The sequence below is a fragment of the Rhinoraja longicauda genome, chromosome 2 (assembly GCF_053455715.1).
Source record: "Rhinoraja longicauda isolate Sanriku21f chromosome 2, sRhiLon1.1, whole genome shotgun sequence".
In the NCBI taxonomy this organism is placed as follows: domain Eukaryota; kingdom Metazoa; phylum Chordata; class Chondrichthyes; order Rajiformes; family Arhynchobatidae; genus Rhinoraja; species Rhinoraja longicauda.
The window spans coordinates 115,580,223-115,600,377 of NC_135954.1; the positions used below are offsets into that span (position 1 = coordinate 115,580,223).

At 53.6% G+C, this 20,155-nt stretch overlaps 1 protein-coding gene across 1 annotated transcript in view; it reads right to left on the reverse strand.

Annotated features, from left to right (window-relative positions):
- Positions 1–20,155, reverse strand: part of LOC144607480 (IQ motif and ankyrin repeat domain-containing protein 1-like) — a gene marked incomplete at its 3' end in the record, with an annotated part of 41,377 nt that overhangs the window by 13,657 nt on the left and 7,565 nt on the right. The window contains exons 4-7 of the mRNA XM_078424352.1: positions 10,558–10,676; positions 9,828–9,992; positions 7,297–7,488; positions 6,502–6,627 (exon numbers count right to left, since the gene is read on the reverse strand). Of these exons, the coding sequence (XP_078280478.1) occupies positions 6,502–6,627; positions 7,297–7,488; positions 9,828–9,992; positions 10,558–10,676 (602 nt within the window). The remainder of the gene's footprint in view (positions 1–6,501; positions 6,628–7,296; positions 7,489–9,827; positions 9,993–10,557; positions 10,677–20,155) is intronic.

A 20,155-nucleotide genomic window follows, 5' to 3' on the forward strand; every position in this document is an offset into this window, starting at 1 on the left:
CGCAGTGTGAGCGGGCCCCAGTGTGTGCACTACAATGTCAGTGGGCCCCAGTGTGTGGCGCAGTGTGAGTGGGCCCCAGTGTGTGGCGCAGTGTGAGCGGGCCCCAGTGTGTGGCGCAGTGTGAGCGGGCCCCAGTATGTGCACTACCATGTGAGCGGGCCCCAGTGTGTGTACCACAGTGTGAGCGGGCCCCAGTGTGTGTACCACAGTGTGAGCGGGCCCCAGTGTGAGCAGGCCCCAGTGTGTGTACCACAGTGTGAGTGGGCCCCAGTGTGAGCGGGCCCCAGTGTGTGTACCACAGTGTGAGTGGGCCCCAGTGTGGGCAGCACAGTGTGAGTGGGCCCCAGTGTGAGCGGGCCCCAGTGTGTGTACCACAGTGTGAGTGGGCCCCAGTGTGTGGCGCAGTGTGAGCGGACCCTAGTGTGTGCACTACAGTGTGAGCAAACCCCAGTGTGTGCAGTAGAGTGTGAGCGGGCCCCAGTGTGCAGTACAGTGTGAGCAGGCCCTAGTGTGTGCACCACAGTGTGAGTGGGCCCCAGTGTGTGCACTACAGTGCGAGCGGGCCCCAGTGTGTGCACTACAGTGTGAGTGGGCCCCAGTGTGTGCACTACAGTGTGAGTGGGCCCCAGTGTGTGCACTACAGTGTGAGTGGGCCCAGTGTGTGCACTACAGTGTGAGTGGGCCCAGTGTGTGCACCACAGCATTAGTGGGCCCCAGTGTGTGGCGCAGTGTGAGCGGGCCCCAGTGTGTGCACCACAGTGTGAGCGGGCCCCAGTGTGTGCACGACAGCATTAGTGGGCCCCAGTGTGTGCACTACAGTGTGAGCGGGCCCAAGTGTGTGCACTACAGTGTGAGTGGGCCCCAGTGTGTGCACTACAGTGTGAGCGGGCCCCAGTGTGTGGCGCAGTGTGAGTGGGCCCCAGTGTGTGCACTACAGTGTGAGTGGGCCCAGTGTGTGCACTACAGTGTGAGTGGGCCCAGTGTCTGCCCCACAGTGTGAGCGGGCCCCAGTGTGTGGCGCAGTGTGAGCGGGCCCCAGTGTGTGCACTACCATGTGAGCAGGCCCCAAAGTGTGTACCACAGTGTGAGCGGGCCTCAGTGTGTGTACCACAGTGTGAGCGGGCCCCAGTGTGTGGCGCAGTGTGTGCGGGCCCTAGTGTGTGCACTACAGTGTGAGCGGGCCCCAGTGTGTGGCGCAGTGTGAGCTGACCCCAGTGTGTGTACCACAGTGTGAGCGGGCCCCAGTCGGTTGCGCAGTGTGAGCGGGCCCCAGTGTGTGCACTACAATGCGAGCGGGCTCCAGTGTGTGACGCAGTGTGAGCGGGCCCCAGTGTGTGCCGCAGTGTGAGCGGGCCCCAGTGAGTGCACTACAGTGTTAGCGGGCCCCAGTGTGTGGCGCAGTGTGAGCGGGCCCCAGTGTGTGCACTACAGTGTGAGCGGGCCCCAGTGTGTATACCACAGTGTGAGCGGGCCCAGTGTGTGCACCACAGTGTGAGCTAGCCCCAGTGTGTGCACTACAGTGTGAGCGGGCCCCAGTGTGTGCACTATAGTGTGAGCGGGCCCCTGTGTGTGCACTACAGTGTGAGTGGGCCCAGTGTAGGCACGACAGTGTGAGCGGGCCCCAGTGTGTGCACCACAGTGTGAGCGGGCCCCAGTGTAGGCACTACAGTGTGAGCGGGCCCCAGTGTGTGCACCACAGTGTGAGTGGGCCCCAGAGTGTGGTGCAGTGTGAAGGGCCCCAGTGTGTGGCGCAGTGTGAAGGGACCCAGTCTGTGCACCACAGTGTGAGTGGGCCCCAGTGTGTGGCGCAGTGTGAGCGGGCCCCAGTGTGTGCATCACAGTGTGAGTAAGCCCCAGTGTGTGGCGCAGTGTGTGCGGCCCCAGTGTGTGCATCACAGTGTGAGCGGGCCCCAGTGTGTGCATCACAGTGTGAGTGGGCCCCAGTGTGTGGCGCAGTGTGAGCGGGCCCCAGTGTGTGCACTACAGTGTGAGCGGGACCCAGTGTGTGCACTATAGTGTGAGCGGGCCCCTGTGTGTGCACTACAGTGTGAGTGGGCCCAGTGTGTGCACCACAGTGTGAGCGGGCCCCAGTGTAGGCACTACAGTGTGAGCGGGCCCCAGTGTGTGCACCACAGTGTGAGCGGGCCCCAGTGTAGGCACTACAGTGTGAGCGGGACCCATTGTTTGCACCACAGTGTGAGTGGGCCCCAGAGTGTGGCGCAGTGTGAAGGGACCCAGTGTGTGGCGCAGTGTGAAGGGACCCAGTCTGTGCACCACAGTGTGAGTGGGCCCCAGTGTGTGGCGCAGTGTGAGCGGGTCCCAGTGTGTGGCGCAGTGTGAGCGGGCCCCAGTGTGTGCATCACAGTGTGAGCAGGCTCCAGTGTGTGCACTACAATGTGAGTGGGCCCCAGTGTGGGCAGCACAGTGTGAGTGGGCCCCAGTGTGAGCGGGCCCCAGTGTGTGGCGCAGTGTGAGCGGGCCCCAGTATGTGCACTACCATGTGAGCGGGCCCCAGTGTGTGGCGCAGTGTGAGCGGGCCCCAGTGTGTGCACTACAATGTCAGTGGGCCCCAGTGTGTGGCGCAGTGTGAAGGGACCCAGTCTGTGCACCACAGTGTGAGCGGGCCCCAGTGTGTGCATCACAGTGTGAGTGGGCCCCAGTGTGTGGCGCAGTGTGAGCGGGCCCCAGTGTGTGCATCACAGTGTGAGCAGGCTCCAGTGTGTGCACTACAATGTGAGTGGGCCCCAGTGTGGGCAGCACAGTGTGAGTGGGCCCCAGTGTGAGCGGGCCCCAGTGTGTGGCGCAGTGTGAGCGGGCCCCAGTATGTGCACTACCATGTGAGCGGGCCCCAGTGTGTGGCGCAGTGTGAGCGGGCCCCAGTGTGTGCACTACAATGTCAGTGGGCCCCAGTGTGTGGCGCAGTGTGAGTGGGCCCCAGTGTGTGGCGCAGTGTGAGCGGGCCCCAGTGTGTGGCGCAGTGTGAGCGGGCCCCAGTATGTGCACTACCATGTGAGCGGGCCCCAGTGTGTGTACCACAGTGTGAGCGGGCCCCAGTGTGTGTACCACAGTGTGAGCGGGCCCCAGTGTGAGCAGGCCCCAGTGTGTGTACCACAGTGTGAGTGGGCCCCAGTGTGAGCGGGCCCCAGTGTGTGTACCACAGTGTGAGTGGGCCCCAGTGTGGGCAGCACAGTGTGAGTGGGCCCCAGTGTGAGCGGGCCCCAGTGTGTGTACCACAGTGTGAGTGGGCCCCAGTGTGTGGCGCAGTGTGAGCGGACCCTAGTGTGTGCACTACAGTGTGAGCAAACCCCAGTGTGTGCAGTAGAGTGTGAGCGGGCCCCAGTGTGCAGTACAGTGTGAGCAGGCCCTAGTGTGTGCACCACAGTGTGAGTGGGCCCCAGTGTGTGCACTACAGTGCGAGCGGGCCCCAGTGTGTGCACTACAGTGTGAGTGGGCCCCAGTGTGTGCACTACAGTGTGAGTGGGCCCCAGTGTGTGCACTACAGTGTGAGTGGGCCCAGTGTGTGCACTACAGTGTGAGTGGGCCCAGTGTGTGCCCCACAGTGTGAGCGGGACCCAGTGTGTGCACCACAGCATTAGTGGGCCCCAGTGTGTGGCGCAGTGTGAGCGGGCCCCAGTGTGTGCACCACAGTGTGAGCGGGCCCCAGTGTGTGCACCACAGCATTAGTGGGCCCCAGTGTGTGCAATACAGTGTGAGCGGGCCCAAGTGTGTGCACTACAGTGTGAGTGGGCCCCAGTGTGTGCACTACAGTGTGAGCGGGCCCCAGTGTGTGGCGCAGTGTGAGTGGGCCCCAGTGTGTGCACTACAGTGTGAGTGGCCCCAGTGTGTGCACTACCATGTGAGCAGGCCCCAAAGTGTGTACCACAGTGTGAGCGGGCCTCAGTGTGTGTACCACAGTGTGAGCGGGCCCCAGTGTGTGGCGCAGTGTGTGCGGGCCCTAGTGTGTGCACTACAGTGTGAGCGGGCCCCAGTGTGTGGCGCAGTGTGAGCTGACCCCAGTGTGTGTACCACAGTGTGAGCGGGCCCCAGTCGGTTGCGCAGTGTGAGCGGGCCCCAGGGTGTGCACTACAATGTGAGCGGGCTCCAGTGTGTGATGCAGTGTGAGCGGGCCCCAGTGTGTGCCGCAGTGTGAGCGGGCCCCAGTGAGTGCACTACAGTGTTAGCGGGCCCCAGTGTGTGGCGCAGTGTGAGCGGGCCCCAGTGTGTGCACTACAGTGTGAGCGGGCCCCAGTGTGTGCACTATAGTGTGAGCGGGCCCCTGTGTGTGCACTACAGTGTGAGTGGGCCCAGTGTAGGCACTACAGTGTGAGCGGGCCCCAGTGTGTGCACCACAGTGTGAGCGGGCCCCAGTGTAGGCACTACAGTGTGAGCGGGCCCAGTGTGTGCACCACAGTGTGAGCTAGCCCCAGTGTGTGCACTACAGTGTGAGCGGGCCCCAGTGTGTGCACTATAGTGTGAGCGGGCCCCTGTGTGTGCACTACAGTGTGAGTGGGCCCAGTGTAGGCACTACAGTGTGAGCGGGCCCCAGTGTGTGCACCACAGTGTGAGCGGGCCCCAGTGTAGGCACTACAGTTTGAGCGGGCCCCAGTGTGTGCACCACAGTGTGAGTGGGCCCCAGAGTGTGGTGCAGTGTGAAGGGCCCCAGTGTGTGGCGCAGTGTGAAGGGACCCAGTCTGTGCACCACAGTGTGAGTGGGCCCCAGTGTGTGGCGCAGTGTGAGCGGGCCCCAGTGTGTGCATCACAGTGTGAGTAAGCCCCAGTGTGTGGCGCAGTGTGTGTGGGCCCCAGTGTGTGCATCACAATGTGAGCGGGCCCCAGTGTGTGCATCACAGTGTGAGTGGGCCCCAGTGTGTGGCGCAGTGTGAGTGGGCCCCAGTGTGTGCATCACAGTGTGAGCAGGCTCCAGTGTGTGCACTACAATGTCAGTGGGCCCCAGTGTGTGGCGCAGTGTGAGTGGGCCCCAGTGTGTGGCGCAGTGTGAGCGGGCCCCAGTGTGTGCACTACCATGTGAGCGGGCCCCAGTGTGTGTACCACAGTGTGAGCGGGCCCCAGTGTGTGTACCACAGTGTGAGCGGGCCCCAGTGTGAGCAGGCCGCAGTGTGTGTACCACAGTGTGAGTGGGCCCCAGTGTGTGGCGCAATGTGAGCGGACCCTAGTGTGTGCACTACAGTGTGAGCTAACCCCAGTGTGTGCACTAGAGTGTGAGCGGGCCCCAGTGTGCAGTACAGTGTGAGCAGGCCCCAGTGTGTGCACCACAGTGTGAGTGGGCCCCAGTGTGTGCACTACAGTGCGAGCGGGCCCCAGTGTGGGCAGCACAGTGTGAGCGGGCCCCAGTGTGTGGCGCAGTGTGAGCGGGCCCCAGTGTGTGCACCACAGTGTGAGCGGGCCCCAGTGTGTGCACCACAGTATGAGTGGGCCCCAGTGTGTGCACTAAAGTGTGAGCGGGCCCAAGTGTGTGCACTACAGTGTGAGTGGGCCCCAGTGTGTGCACTTCAGTGTGAGCGGGCCCCAGTGTGTGGCGCAGTGTGAGCGGGCCCTAGTGTGTGCACTACAGTGTGAGCGGGCCCCAGTGTGTGGCGCAGTGTGAGCTGGCCCCAGTGTGTGTACCACAGTGTGAGCGGGCCCCAGTCGGTTGCGCATTGTGAGCGGGCCCCAGTGTGTGGCGCAGTGTGAGCGGGCCCCAGTGTGTGCACCACAGTGTGAGCGGGCCCCAGTGTAGGCACTACAGTGTGAGCGGGCCCCAGTGTGTGCACCACAGTGTGAGCGGTCCCCAGTGTGTGTACCACAGTGTGAGCGGGCCCCAGTGTGTGGCGCAGTGTGAGCGGGCCCTAGTGTGTGCACTACAGTGTGAGCGGGCCCCAGTGTGTGGCGCAGTGTGAGCTGGCCCCAGTGTCTGTACCACAGTGTGAGCGGGCCCCAGTCGGTTGCGCATTGTGAGCGGGCCCCAGTGTGTGGCGCAGTGTGAGCGGGCCCCATTGTGAGCGTGCCCTAGTGTGTGCACTACAATGTGAGCGGGCCCCAGTGTGTGCCGCAGTGTGAGCGGGCCCCGGTGTGTGGCGCAGTGTGAGCGGGCCCCAGTGTGTGCACTACAGTGTGAGCGGGCACCAGTGTGTGTACCACAGTGTGAGCGGGCCCAGTGTGTGCACCACAGTGTGAGCGGGCCCTAGTGTGTGCACCACAGTATGAGTGGGCCCTATTGTGTGCACCACAGTATGAGTGGGCCCCAGTGTGTGGCGCAGTGTGAGTGGGCCCCAGTGTGTAGCGCAGTGTGAGCGGGCCCCAGTGTGTGCACCACAGTGTGAGCGGGCCCCAGTGTGTGGCGCTGTGTGAGCGGGCCCCAGTGTGTGCATCACAGTGTGAGCGGGCCCCAGTGTGTGGCGCAGTGTGAGTGGGCCAAGTGTGAGTGGGCCCCAGTGTGTGGCGCAGCGTGACCGTCCGCAGTGTGTGGCGCAGTGTGAACGGCCCCTGGTGACGTGTCCTTACCTCTTTTGGGATCATGCCGTCCTCCGCGTGGATGCGAGGGTCCGCTCCGTTCTGGAGCAGGGCCTGAACAGCTGCCACGTGGCCCCCAAACGCTGCCCGATACAGAGGGGTCCGTCCATACGCACCCTGACACAGACCACACAGTCAGGCCGTGTGAGTTGCACATGAACACGGACCCAGGTTCAGTGCATGTGAACACGGGTAGCACATGGACACAGACCACAGGGTCAGGCAGACATGGGTAGCACATGGAAACAGACCACAGGGTCAGTGCATGTGAACATGGGTAGCACATGGACACAAACACAGGGTCAGGCAGGTGTGGGTTACTGATTGTGGATGCTCAGCCATGATCACAATGAATGGCGGTACTGGCTCGAAGGGCCAAATGACCTCTTCCTGCACCTATTTTCTATGTTTCTGTTTCTATGTTTACATGGGGACATGGAGACGTGGACACGGAACCCTAGACATACGTGGGACAGGGAATACATGGGGAGGGGTGCGGAATGGGGCAGGTAACCCTTGACATACATGGGGACATGGGCAGGGACAGAGGAGGTACAAGAGTCTGAAGAAGGGTTCCGACCCGAAACGTCACCCATCCTTTTTCTACAGGGAGGCTGCCTGACCTGCGGAGTTACTCCAGCACTCTGTGTCTGTTCTGGGTATGTGGTGTCTGGTGAAGAGCCCGTCTTGCTGCCTGGGCCACAGTGTGGGAAGCAGGGAGGGGGAGAGGTGGCCCTCCTGACCCAGTATCCCCCACCCCCCCCCCACCATCCTCCCACTGGTTACCTTGGAGTTGGGATCGGCTCCTTTCTTGATGAGGTATTGGATGGCATTGGGGTGCCCCCCGCCAGCCGCATCTGACAGCGGGGTGCTGCCATGCACGTCGGTGCAGTCCGCCATGTCCAGCTGGTGCCTCTGCCTCACCACCTGCCCCATGGCATCGAGCGCCACTCCATCCCTCGTGTCCAACTCAGACACCTGCACAGCAGCAAACAGCAGCTCAGTGGCAGCACGTAGCAGTGGGGAAAGCAGCCAACATAACCACAGAGCAATGAAGTGCAGATACTGGATTACACCTGTTTACATCCTCGTCATTCTGTCTTCCAGGCGGAAGATGCAACGTTTGATAGCACCGAGGACCAGATTTAGGAACAGCTTCTTCCCTGCTGGGGTTCTAGGGTGTAGTCCCCATCTTCCAACTTAACCTATGATGAGCGTTTGTCGGCACTGGGCCTGTACTTGCTGGAGTTTAGAAGAATGAGGGGGAACCTCAATGAGACACATAGAATAGTGAAAAGCTTGGATAGAGTGGATATGGAGAGGATGTTTCCACTAGTGGGAGAGTCTAGGACTAGAGAATTAAAGGACGTTCTTTTAGGAAGGAGATGAGGAGGAATTTATTAGGGAGGTGAATCTGTGGAATTCTTTGCCACAGAAGGCTGTGGGGGTAAAGTCAGTGGATATTTCTAAGGCAAAGATAGATAGATTCTTGATGAGTATAAGTGTCAGGGGTTATGGGGAGAAGGCAGAATGGGGTTAGGAGGGAGCGATGGGTCTGATGGGCCGAATGGCCTAATTCCAGTCCTATCACTTATGACCCTATGATCTCGTTGCATACATTGGATGTTGTTTGACCGCACTTTCTCTGTGAGGGGAACACGATATTCTGCACAGTTTTTGTCTTTGCACTACCTGTTGTGCTTGTGTATGGCTTGATGGTACTCATGTGCGATCTGATGTGACAGTGCAGCACACAAACAAAGCTTTTCACTCTATCTCGGTAGAGGTGACAATAACAAAGCAAAGCCAGGAGAGGGAGCAGATGGCCACATGCCCTGCAGAGGGCAGCAGGTAACTGAAGTCTCTTCTACATTTTCTGTCCCGATTTATTTTAAATGCCACAGAGATGGATAGTCCAGAAACAGGCCTTTCGGCCCACCTTGTCCATGCTAACCAAGTTGGCACATTGGGTAAGTCCCATTCGCCTGTGTTTGGCCCATACCCCTTTAAAACCTTCGTCTCCATATATCTGTCCAGATGTCTTTTAAAAGTCATATTGACTTCGACACCTTCCTCTGGCAGCTCTTTCCAGAAACTGACTCCTCTCTGAATGAAAAAGGTCCATCTAAAATCTCTCCCTTCTCGTCTTAAGCCTATGCCCTCTACTTTTAGAATGCTCTACTCTGGGAAAAACATTGTGTGTTTATTTCATCCTTGCCCCTCAAGATGATTGACGCGTCTAAAGGATCACCCCTCAGCCTCCTGTGCTCAATATGAGGAAGGTGTTTCACCCAGAGTGGGGTTGCAATCTGGAATTCACTGCCCCAGAGCACATACCAGGCAAGTACCAGATCCAGAGAAGGCAACAGAAGAAGGGTCCAGACCTGAAACGTCACCTATCTATGTTGTCCCGAGCTCCATCCACAGCTCCAGTCAATACTGGCGTGGGATTAGCATGGATGGGTGCTGGTAATGATGGTTAGCATTTCTGTGTAAGTCTATGGAACACCTGGGGGTCTCCATTCCTCCTGGGTTACCTGGATCACCTGCTGTCTCCATTCCACCTGGGTTAGCTGTATCACCTGCTGTCTCCATTCTCCCTGGGTTACCTGGATCACCCTCATGTCTCTATTCTCCCTGGGTTACCTGGATCACCTCCCTGTCCCTATTTTCCCTGGGTTAACCTGGATCACCTGCTGTCTCCATTCCACCTGGGTTACCTGTATCACCTGCTATCTGCATTCTCCGGGGTTACCTGTATCACCTGCTGTCTCCATTCTCCTGGGTTACCTGTATCACCTGCTATCTCCATTCTCCTGGGTTACCTGTATCACCTGCTATCTCCATTCCCCTGGGTTACCTGTATCACCCTCATGTCTCTATTCCCCCTGGGTTACCTGTATCACCTGCTATCTCCATTCTCCTGGGTTACCTGTATCACCTGCTATCTCCATTCCCCTGGGTTACCTGTATCACCCTCATGTCTCTATTCCCCCTAGGTTACCTGTATCACCTGCTATCTCCATTCCCCTGGGTTACCTGTATCACCTGCTGCCTCCATTCTCCCTGGGTTACCTGTATCACCCTCATGTCTCTATTCCCCCTGGGTTACCTGTATCACCTGCTGCATCCATTCTCCCTGGGTTACCTGTACCACCTGCTGCCTCCATTCTCCCTGGGTTACCTGTATCACCCTCATGTCTCTATTCTCCCTGGGTTACCTGTATCACCCTCATGTCTCTATCCCCCATGGGTTACCTGTATCACCTGCTGCCTCCATTCTCCCTGGTTTGATGGTCAGGGCCTGCCCAGCTCACCTCCTTCAGTATGCTCTGCATCTCCTCCACGTCTCCCTCAAATGCAGCTTCCAGCATGCGGACCTTGCGCCGCTGCTGCTCCTGCTTGCGTCGCCGCTCCTCCTCCTCCTTGGCACGCTCCCTTGCAGCTATCTCCTGCTCCCTCTTCACCAGCGCCACAAATGCCTGTAGTTCAGAGAGTGGAGTTACTGCACCCACCACGGCCAAATCAATCACGCTGGCTGCCGTGTCCGACCACATGAACCACCAACGAGATGGTGCGAGTGAAACCCCCTCCATCAGTGCAACCCCCCGGGTTCACAGCTCACTCCAGGAACCAGAACACTCCAGTGCAGTACTGAGGGAGTGGGGTACTGAGGGAGTGGGGTACTGAGGGAGTGGGGTACTGAGGAAGTGGGGTACTGGGGGAGGGGGGTACTGGGGGAGTGGGGTACTGAGGGAGTGGGGTACTGAGGGAGTGGGGTACTGGGGGAGTGGGGTACTGAGGGAGTGGGGTACTGGGGAGGGGGGTACTGAGGGAGTGGGGTACTGGGAAGGGGCGGTGAGGGAGGGGCGGTACGGAGGGGGGAACAGTGTGGGAGGGGCAGCTTAGAGGGGGTCCTGGAACATTGGTCAAGCTGGTCAGGGATTGTAACACTGTGGAAGGGCAGGATGATGGGCTGGGGGAGGAGTGAGGCAGAGGGTACATGGTGTGGCGGGGGCTGGGGGCTGTGGTTGGCCGAGTTCCCACCTCTCTCTCCAGTTTCTCCATCGTCTCCTCGTACTGCTCCCTCTCCTTCAGGCGCCTGGCCTGTTCCTTGCGAGCCAGGTGCTGCCGGAAGGCACACTGGATGATGATGGCCGACTTCTCTGGGGAGAGACAAGGTCCTGCTAACTGGCGGTGTGGTTTCTGCTGGGGAGGGGCATTACCATGGTTTGAGGGAGTGAGCAGCGCACAGCCAACCCTCCTCCCACTCACCCACTGGACCTTGGAGGTGCCAAGCCTGGCCCAGAACAGGAGGTTCACCAATGCTGAGGGTCATGTGGTCAGCTTTTGGGAGGGGGGGGGGGGGGGGGTCCCAACAGTATGCGGTTCAATAGATCTACCACCATTCCCAGCTCCCAATGATCTGCCCAGTACTCCTTTCCCTGGACTCTCACCTCAACCATACTTAGATCCCTGCAAGTGGTGCTGTAGGTAGACAGGGTGGTGAAGGAGGTGATTGAGGGGGGCACACTGGCAGGGTATTGATTGCAGAACTTGGGATAATACATTGGTGAGGTTGGACTTGGAGTATTGTGTTCAGTTTTGGTCACCCTGCGTGGAAAAGATACCATGAAGCTGTAAAAGGTGGAGAGAAGGGGAGGAATGGGTGGCACGGTGGCGCAGCGGTAGAGTTGCTGCCTTACAGCGAATGCAGCGCCAGAGACCCGGCGTCGATCCCGACTACGGGCACTGTCTGTACAGAGATTGTACGTTCTCCCCGTGACCTGCGTGGGTTTTCTCTAAGATCTTCGGTTTCCTCCCACACTCCAAAGACGTAAAGGTTTGTAGGTTAATTGGCTTGGTAAATGCAAAAATTGTCCCGAGTGGGTGTAGGATAGTGTTAGTGTGCGGGGATCGCTGGTCGACGCGGGCCCGGTGGGCCAAAGGGCCTGTTTCCGCGCTGTATCTCCAAACTAAACTAAACTAGGTTTATAAGAATTTTGCCAGAACTCCAAGGATAGGTTGGACAGGCTGGGACTTTATTCCTTAGAGTGCAGGAGGATGATCTTGGAGAGATGTATAAAATCATGAGGGGGGATAGGGAGAATGCACAATCATTTGCCCAGGGTTGGGGAAACAAGAACTAGAGTGCATGGGTTTAAGGTGAGATAGGGAAAGATTTAATGAGTACCTGAGAAGCAACTTCTCCACACAGAGGGTGATGGATATATGGAGTGAGCTGCCAGAGGAAGCAGTTAAGGCAGGAACTATGACAACATTAAAAACACAGTTGGACAGGTACATGGATGGGAAAGGTTTGGAGGGGTAGGGGCGAAACGAGACTAGATGGGGCATATTGGTTGGCGTGGACGAGTTGTGTGGAAGGGCCTGTTTCCCTGATACATAATTCCATGTCTTTGTCCTGGACATTTGGGAAAAATCCATGCAAAGTACTCAGAGTAACTTGCCCACTTTCTCTGGCCCCAGGCATAAATGCCTCTCTTGTCCTTGGGTGGTCTTGCTCTACCCCCCACTTTCCATTTCATTGTACGTCTGTATCAAATACCTAGGGATTTTCCTCAATGCGACATGCATTTCAGGCCCACTTTTGATTCCATGCTTCCGTTCTTTTCTGCTTTCTTTATATCCTTTATAACAGGCCCTGTCTGATTTCATTTTCCTAAACCTTAACATGCTTCCTTATTCTTTTGATCAAATTTGCAACTACTTTAATCATCCCAAGCTTCCAGACCAGGCACAAAATACTGGAGTAACTCAGCGGGTCAGACAGCACCTCAGGAGAGAAGGAATGGGTGACGTTTCGGGTCGAGACCCTTCTTCAGATCTGAAACGTCACCCATTCCTTCTCTCCTGAGGTGCTGCCTGACCTGCTGAGTTACTCCAGTATTTTGTGTCTACCTTCGATTTAAACCAGCTTCTGCAGTTTGTTTTTCCTTCCAGACCAGGCCATCCTCATCTTCCTTCCTCACAGGATCATGTTGGCCTTGAACTGGTCAGCTGGTCTTCCCACAACTCCCACATGTCACATGTAGACTTACCTGATAACCTCTGCTCCCAACGTATTCTCCAAAGCTCCTGCCTGGTGATGTTGTAACTTCCCTTACCCCACATTAACAGTTCCATTCTCCAGGTCCAACCTTATCGACTTTTCCATAACTCCCTTAAAACCTAACAAATAGGAAGGAACTGCAGATGCTGGTTTACACTGAAAAAAGCTGGAGTCAGGCAGCATCCCTGGAGAAAAGGATTAGGTGATGTCTCAGGTCAACCTGACCCGCTGAGTTACTTTTCTCCAGACATGCTGCCTGACCACTGAGTTAAAACTCAATGAGTTATGGTCCCTTGTTCACCAAATGCTGTCCCACAGAAACCCCCATCACCTGGAAGGTTCATCTCCCCAAACAAGGTTGAGTATGGCTGGGCTATCGGCATATAGACAATAGGTGTAGGAGGAGGCCATTCGGCCCTCCAAGCCAGCACTGCCATTCACCAAGATCATGGCTGATCGTCCACAATCAGTACCCGTTCCTGCCTTCTTCCCACATTCATCTTTAAGAGCTCTATCGAACTCTCTCTTGAAAGCATCCAGAGAATTGGCCACCACTGTCTTTTGAGGTAGAGAATTCCACAGATTCACAACTCTCTGGGTTAAAAGGTTTTTCCTCATCTCCGTTCTAAATGGCCCACCCCTTATTCTTAAACTGTAGCCCCTGGTTCTGGACTCCCCCAACATCGGGAACATGTTTCCTGCCTCTAGCGTGTCCAATCCCTTAATAATCTTAAATTTTGCAATAAGATCCCCTCTGATCCTTCTAAATTCCAGTGTACACAAGCCCAGTCGTTCCATTCTTTCAACATATGTCAGTCCCGCCATCCCGGGAATTAACCTTGTGAACCTCCGCTGCACTCAATAGCAAGAATGTCCTTCCTCAAATTTGGAGACCAAAACTGCACACAATACTCCAGGTGTGGTCTCAACAGGGCCCTGTAAAACTGCAGAAGGACCTCTTTGCTCCTATACTCAACTCCTCTTGTTATGAAGCCAATAGCTTTCTTCACTGCCTGCTGTACCTGCATGCTTCCTTTCAGTGACTGATGCACTAGGACACCCAGATCCCATTTGTACTTCCCCATTTCCTAACTTGACACCATTCAGATAATACTCTGCCTTTCTATTCTTGCCACTAAAGTAGATAACCTCACATTTATCCACATTAAACTGCATCTGCATGCATCCGCCCACTCACACAACCTGTCTCCCTGCAACCTCATAGCATCCTCCTCACAGTTCACACTGCCACCCAGCTTTGTGTCATCTGCACATTTGTTAATGTTACCTTTAATCCCTTCATCTACCCCACTAGTCACTGCCTGCCATTCTGAAAGGGACCTCTTAATCTCTACTCTTTGTTTCCTGTCTGCCAACCAATTTTCTATCCATGTCAGCACCTTACCCCCAAGACCATGTGTTCTAATTTTACCCACTAATCTCTTATGTGGGACCTTATCAAAGGCTTTCTGAAAGTCCAGGTACACTACATCCACTGGCTCTCTCTTTTGTCCATTTTCCTAGTTGCATTTTCAAAAAATTCCAGAAGATTAGTCAAGCATGATTTCCCCTTCGTAAATCCATGCCGACTCGGAACGATCCTGTTACTACTATCCAAATGCGCCGTTATTTAATCTTTATAATTGACTTCAGCATCTTCCCCACCACTGATGTCAGGCTAACTGGTCTATAATTCCCTGTTTTCTCTCTCCCTCCTTTCTTAAAAAGTGGATTAACATTGGCTACCCTCCAATCCACAGGAACTGATCCTGAATCTATAGAACATTGGAAAATGATCACCAATGCGTCCACAATTTCTTGAGCCACTTCCTTAAGTATCCTGGGATGCAGACCATCAGGCCCTGGGTAATTATCAGCCTTCAACCCATCAGTCTGCCCAACACCATTTCCTGCCTAATGTGAATTTCCATCATTTCCTCTGTCACCCTAGGTCCTCTGGCCACTAGAACATCTGGGAGATTGTTTGTGTCTTCCTTAGTGAAGACAGATCCAAAGTACCTGTTCACCTACATTCCTACTTCTAGCTTCACAATTCAGAACTCGTCAATCCTTGTTTTTCACATCTTCTATGTTTTCATCTCTCGCATTTGTTCAACAATCTGCCTATCAGAGGGAGGGCCTCACCTGTATTCACCCCTTACTTGACAGGCTTTGTACCACCCTCCTCTCTTCCAACCTTCTTCCCCACCCCCCACAAACACCGAAGAAGAGTCCTGACCCCAAACGTCACCTATCCATGTTCTCCAGAGATGCTGCCTGACCCGCTGAGTTACTCCAGCACTCTGTGAAACGTCACCTATCCATGTTCTCCACAGATGCTGCCTGAACTGCTGAGTTACTCCAGCACTCTGTGAAACATCACCTATTATGTTCTCTACAGACGTTGCCTGACCCGCTGAGTTACTCCAGCACTCTGTGAAATGTCACCTATCCATGTTCTCCGGAGATGCTGCCTGACCCGCTGATTTACTCCAGCACTCTGTGAAACATCACCCTGAATTACCCTTGCATCTTCTGTGTATTTGTAAACCAGCATCTGCAGTTCCTTGTTTCTACTAGGATAAGAAGGATTTGGGGCCAAACGCGGGCAGATGGGACTAGTGTTGATGAAGCATCGTGGTGCATATGGGCAGATTCGGTGCTGTACGACGTTATGACTCTGACCTTCTCTCTCCAGCTGCTTGTATCATTAGTAATAATTTGGACAATGACCTATGGCTGGTTCCTCTCCCCTCCCAGAATGTCTGCTGCCCATACAGACACATCCTTGACCCTGGCACAATGGAGGCAACACATCATCCTATTACAGGAAAAGTTGCAAAAGACTCCCGAATTAGTGGGAAGGAAAATTTCGAGAAGGGATAAAAGAGTAAGGTCAGGGCCAATAGTGACCAGTGTGAGAGGAGAGGTGAATACCGAGGTTAAAATGTTGTATTTGAATGCGCAAAATATAAAAAATAAAGTGGATGAGCTTGAGGCTCAGTTGGATATTGGCAAGTATGATGTTGTGGGAATTACAGAGACATGGCTGCAAGAGAACCAGGGCTGGGAGCTGAATATTCAGGGGTACACGACATATCGAAAAGACAGAGAGGTGGGCAGAGGGGGTGGGGTCACTCTGTTGGTAAGGAATGATATTCAGTCCCTTGGTAAGGAATGATATTCAGTCCCTTGCAAGGGGTGACATAGAATCAGGAGATGTAGAATCAGTATGGACATAACTGAGGAATTGCAAGGGTAAAAAGACCCTAAAGGGAGTTACCTACAGGCTCCCAAACCTGGATAGCCTGGATAGAGAGTGCAAGTTGAATCAAGAGTAAAAGTTGGCATGTCGCAAAGGTAATGCTTCTGTGGTTATGGGAGATTTTAACATGCAGATAGACTGGGAAACGGGTCATCTTCTCATTGACAAGACCTGACGATTGAAGGAGATGATGAGAATGTCATGTTATGGCCTAAATGGGACCTTAATTCCAGGCTTAATCCTTTTCCTATTTCCTAGGGCAAACAACACAAGGTTTTTTTTCCAGTATTTTATTCATGATCTTGAGCCAGGGGTGAAGTGTGGGTGTTGTAGTGGGCGCTCAGGGTCTGTGCAACAACTCATCGGGCACAGACTGCAGCGACCCCTTGCCAGGGACTGGCATGCTACCGTGGAACCTGGGATCCAAATTATCCTGGGAGTTTCTGCCTTTCCACGCAAGTGTAGATGCTAGGTGGCCGACCTCCACAGTCAGCTCCTTCAGTCCGGTCTTAATGCCCTTCTGGAATTCCACCAGACGGGAGTTCATAGTCTCCAGCGTGGAGTCCACTATCTCCAGGTTGACCTTCACTCTGTTCATGGAGTTACACATCTGCCCCATAGCCCTCTGAGTTCTTCTGCTGTTTGCCTCAAATGCATCCTGAAGCAGGTCGATCTTCTTCTGGAAGGTATCGTTTGATCGTACCAGCCCAGATGCAATGGCCTCCTTTATCTGGGACTCAATGTTCGGCCTTTCCCTCTCTTCTCTGGCTTGGCTGATGGGATACTCTGGCCAATTCTCATCCCAGCGATCGTCTGTTGTCTTTGCAGATCTGGAGGTTGGAGGAGTTTTGATCTGATCACTTGGACAAGTGCAGGGAGTTGTGGCTGCTGGTGCATAATGGGACTGGGGCCTGGTCCAAATGCTAGTGGGATACTCACACATGAAATCCTCTCTCTCTCTTCTGCCTGAAAAATAATGGTGATTGTGGTGACCAAGTGTAAAGGATTCTCACAAACACACTGTCTTCTTTCCTTTCCTAATTATTTGATACCTGGTCAAGTTCAGTAGAGGCAGTGGTGATTAAAGGTCAGCTTGCTGTTGAGAAAGCTGGTCCACATCATTACCTTTACATCAGGGTAAACTCCAGTAAAATAACACCCTGCTGTTGTCATGTCAATAGCTGGAGTGTTGTCCCACTCCCAAGATTACAGTCAGCCATTCGGTTGGTAAGCGGCAGTGACACAGCGGTAGAGTTGCTGTCTTACAGCACCAGAGACCCGGGTTCAATCCTGACTATGGGTGCTGTCTGTATGGAGTTTCTATGTTCTCCCTGTGACCGTGTGGGTTTCCTCCAGGTTCTTCCCACATTCCAAAGACGTGCAGATTTGTAGGTTAATTGGCTCTGCAAATTGCCCCTCTTGTGTTGAATAACATAGAACTTGTGTATGGGTGATTGTCAGTCGGCGTGGACTTGCTGGGCTGAAGGGCCTATTTCCATGCTCTATCTCTAAACTAAACTAAACATTCAAGTCAGCTGAAATGGGAGTTAACCTCTCTCCATAGATGCAGCCTAACCTGCTAAGTATTTCCAGTTTTTTTTGTTGGATTGGGTCAGACTTTGACACCGACAGTTGTGGAAGAGCAGTTAACGCAGCTTAGAAGCAAACTGCTTCAAGAAAAATTCACCATATCTCTTGTGCTTCTCAGAGAGGCCGATGGTGTTTGGAACTCCATTCCTCAAAGGGCAGGAGAGGCAGAGTCTGAGAGCGTGTTTAAGCCAGTGGGAGATTGTGAGCAAGGGATGAAGACTTTCTGGGAGTGGAGGGGACGTGGATTTGAGACATCAATCAGATCAGCCATGGGATTATTAGATGTTGGACTGGCCTGAAATGCAGACATCACCCGATCATCCTCTCAAGTATCAACTGGTTGCAAGACAAGACAGAGAGAACAGCAAAGGCACAGAACGTACTCTGGTTGGAGATTCAACGTCAAGTGCTCGACAGGATTGGAAAGGGGAGCTGGGGCGAGAAGGAAGGGCAGGACTTTGTTCCTCTGCCTTTGAGGAACAGACCACACCCATTGTATCAGAAACACTCTGCAACCTGTTATTCCTGTGTGCAGCTCAACCAGAGGTTGAAGTGTTGAATAAACATTGCAGTGTGAGTATGGTGCGTTGCTTGTAAAGGCAAGCAACACTGTTGGACGAAGTGGATGATACATAATGAGTGTCAAGAGTTTATGGAGTGAACCTGCAATTTCAGTGCAGAAAGCATTTGAAGTCAAGGGTGAAACATTCTCCTCCTAATCCTGTGTTTGCTAACAATTGTGAAATAAAACTGTTGAATAACTTACATCTGACTCATTAACTGTTTGCATGGAATCCTTTAAGGATTTAAGCAGTGTTAGGTTTAAGGTGACAGAATCTAGTTTAGATCGTCATACGACATCCTACAGAGACGTATAAAATTATAAAAGGACTGGACAAGCTAGAGGCAGGAAAAATGTTCCCAATGTTGGGGGAGTCCAGAACCAGGGGCCACAGTCTAAGAATAAAGGAGAGGCCATTTAAAACTTAGGTGAGAAGAAACTTTTTCACCCAGAGAGTTGTGAATTTGTGGAATTCTCTGCCACAGAAGGCAGTGGTGGCCAAATCACTGGATGAATTAAAAAAATAGTTAGATAGAGCTCTAGGGCCTAGTGGACTCAAGGGATATGGGGAGAAGGCAGCCACGGGTTACTGATTGTAGGTGCTCCTCCTGCACCTATTTTCTATTTTCTATGTTTCTATGACATCCATGCCAGCAAAGATGCCCATCCACACTGGTCTCCATGTGCCCTGCCCAAATCCCACTAAACCTTTCCTATTCATGTACCTGTTGAGTGTAATTTAAATGTTGTTATTGTACCTCCCACAACGACTACCTCTGGCAGCTCGTTCCATGTGTCCATCACCGTCTGCATGAAAAGTCCTATTTTCAGAAAGACAGGTGGGCAAAGGGGGTAGGGTATGAATGGTAATGAATGAAATTCAGCCCTCAGCAAGGGGTGACAACGATCAGAAGATGCAGTCATTGTGGATAGAGCTGAGGCATTGTAAGAGTAAAATGAACCTAATAGGAGTTATTTACAGGCCCCCAAACTGTAGCCAGAATATAGGAAGCTGGTTACATCAGGAGATATAATTGGCAGGTAAGAAAGGCTCTGCTACGGTGGTCATGGGAGATTTCAACTTGCAGGTAGCCTGGGAAAATCAGCTTGGTACTGGACCCCAAGAATGGGAAGTTGTAGAGTGCCTCCGAGATGGATTCTTAGAGCAGCTTGTACTGGAGCCTACCAGGGAAAAGGCAATTCTGGATTTAGAGTTCTGTAATGAGCCGGATTTGATAAAGGAACCATTGAAAGGTAGCGACCACAACATAATCTGCAATATGCGAGGGAGAAGGTGAAATCAAATGTGTCGGAATGGCCAAAGTTGATTGGAAAGGGACTCTAGCAGGGGTGAGGGTGGAACAGCAATGGCAGGAATTTCTGGGAATAATTCGGAAGATGCAGGATCTTTTTATTCCAAAGAGGAAGAAAGATTCTAGGGAGAGAAAGAGGTGACCGTGGCTGTCAAGAAAAGTCAAGGATAGTATAAAACTAAAAAAAAGGCACATAACATTGCAAAGATTAGTGGGATGCTGGAGGATTGTGAAGCTTTTTAAAGAACAACAGAAGGTAACTAAAAAGGCAATATGGGGAGAAAAGATGAAATACAAAGGTATGCTAGCCAATAATGTAAAAGAGGATAGCAGGAGTTTCTTCAGTTACATAAAGAGTAAGAAAGAGGCAAGAGTGGACGTTGGGCCACTGGAGAATGATGCAGGAGAAGTGATAATGGGGAATAAAGGAATGGCAGGAGTTGAATAACTTTTTTGCATCAGTCAGAGAGTGGTGAAGGTGTGGAATTCTCTGCCTCAGAAGGCAGTGGAGGCCAGTTCGTTGGATGCTTTCAAGAGAGAGCTGGATAGAGCTCTTAAGGATAGCGGAGTGAGGGGGTATGGGGAGAAGGCAGGAACGGGGTACTGATTGAGAGTGATCAGCCATGATCGCATTGAATGGCGGTGCTGGCTCGAAGGGCTGAATGGCCTACTCCTGCACCTATTGTCTTTTGTCTTCACAGTGGAAGACACCAGCAACATGCCTGAAATTCAAGAGAGTCAGGGGGTGGAAGTTAGTGAAGTGGCTATCACTAGGGAGAAGGTGCTTGGGAAGCTGAAAGGGCTGAAAGTGGATAGGTCACCTGGACTGGAAGGACTGCACC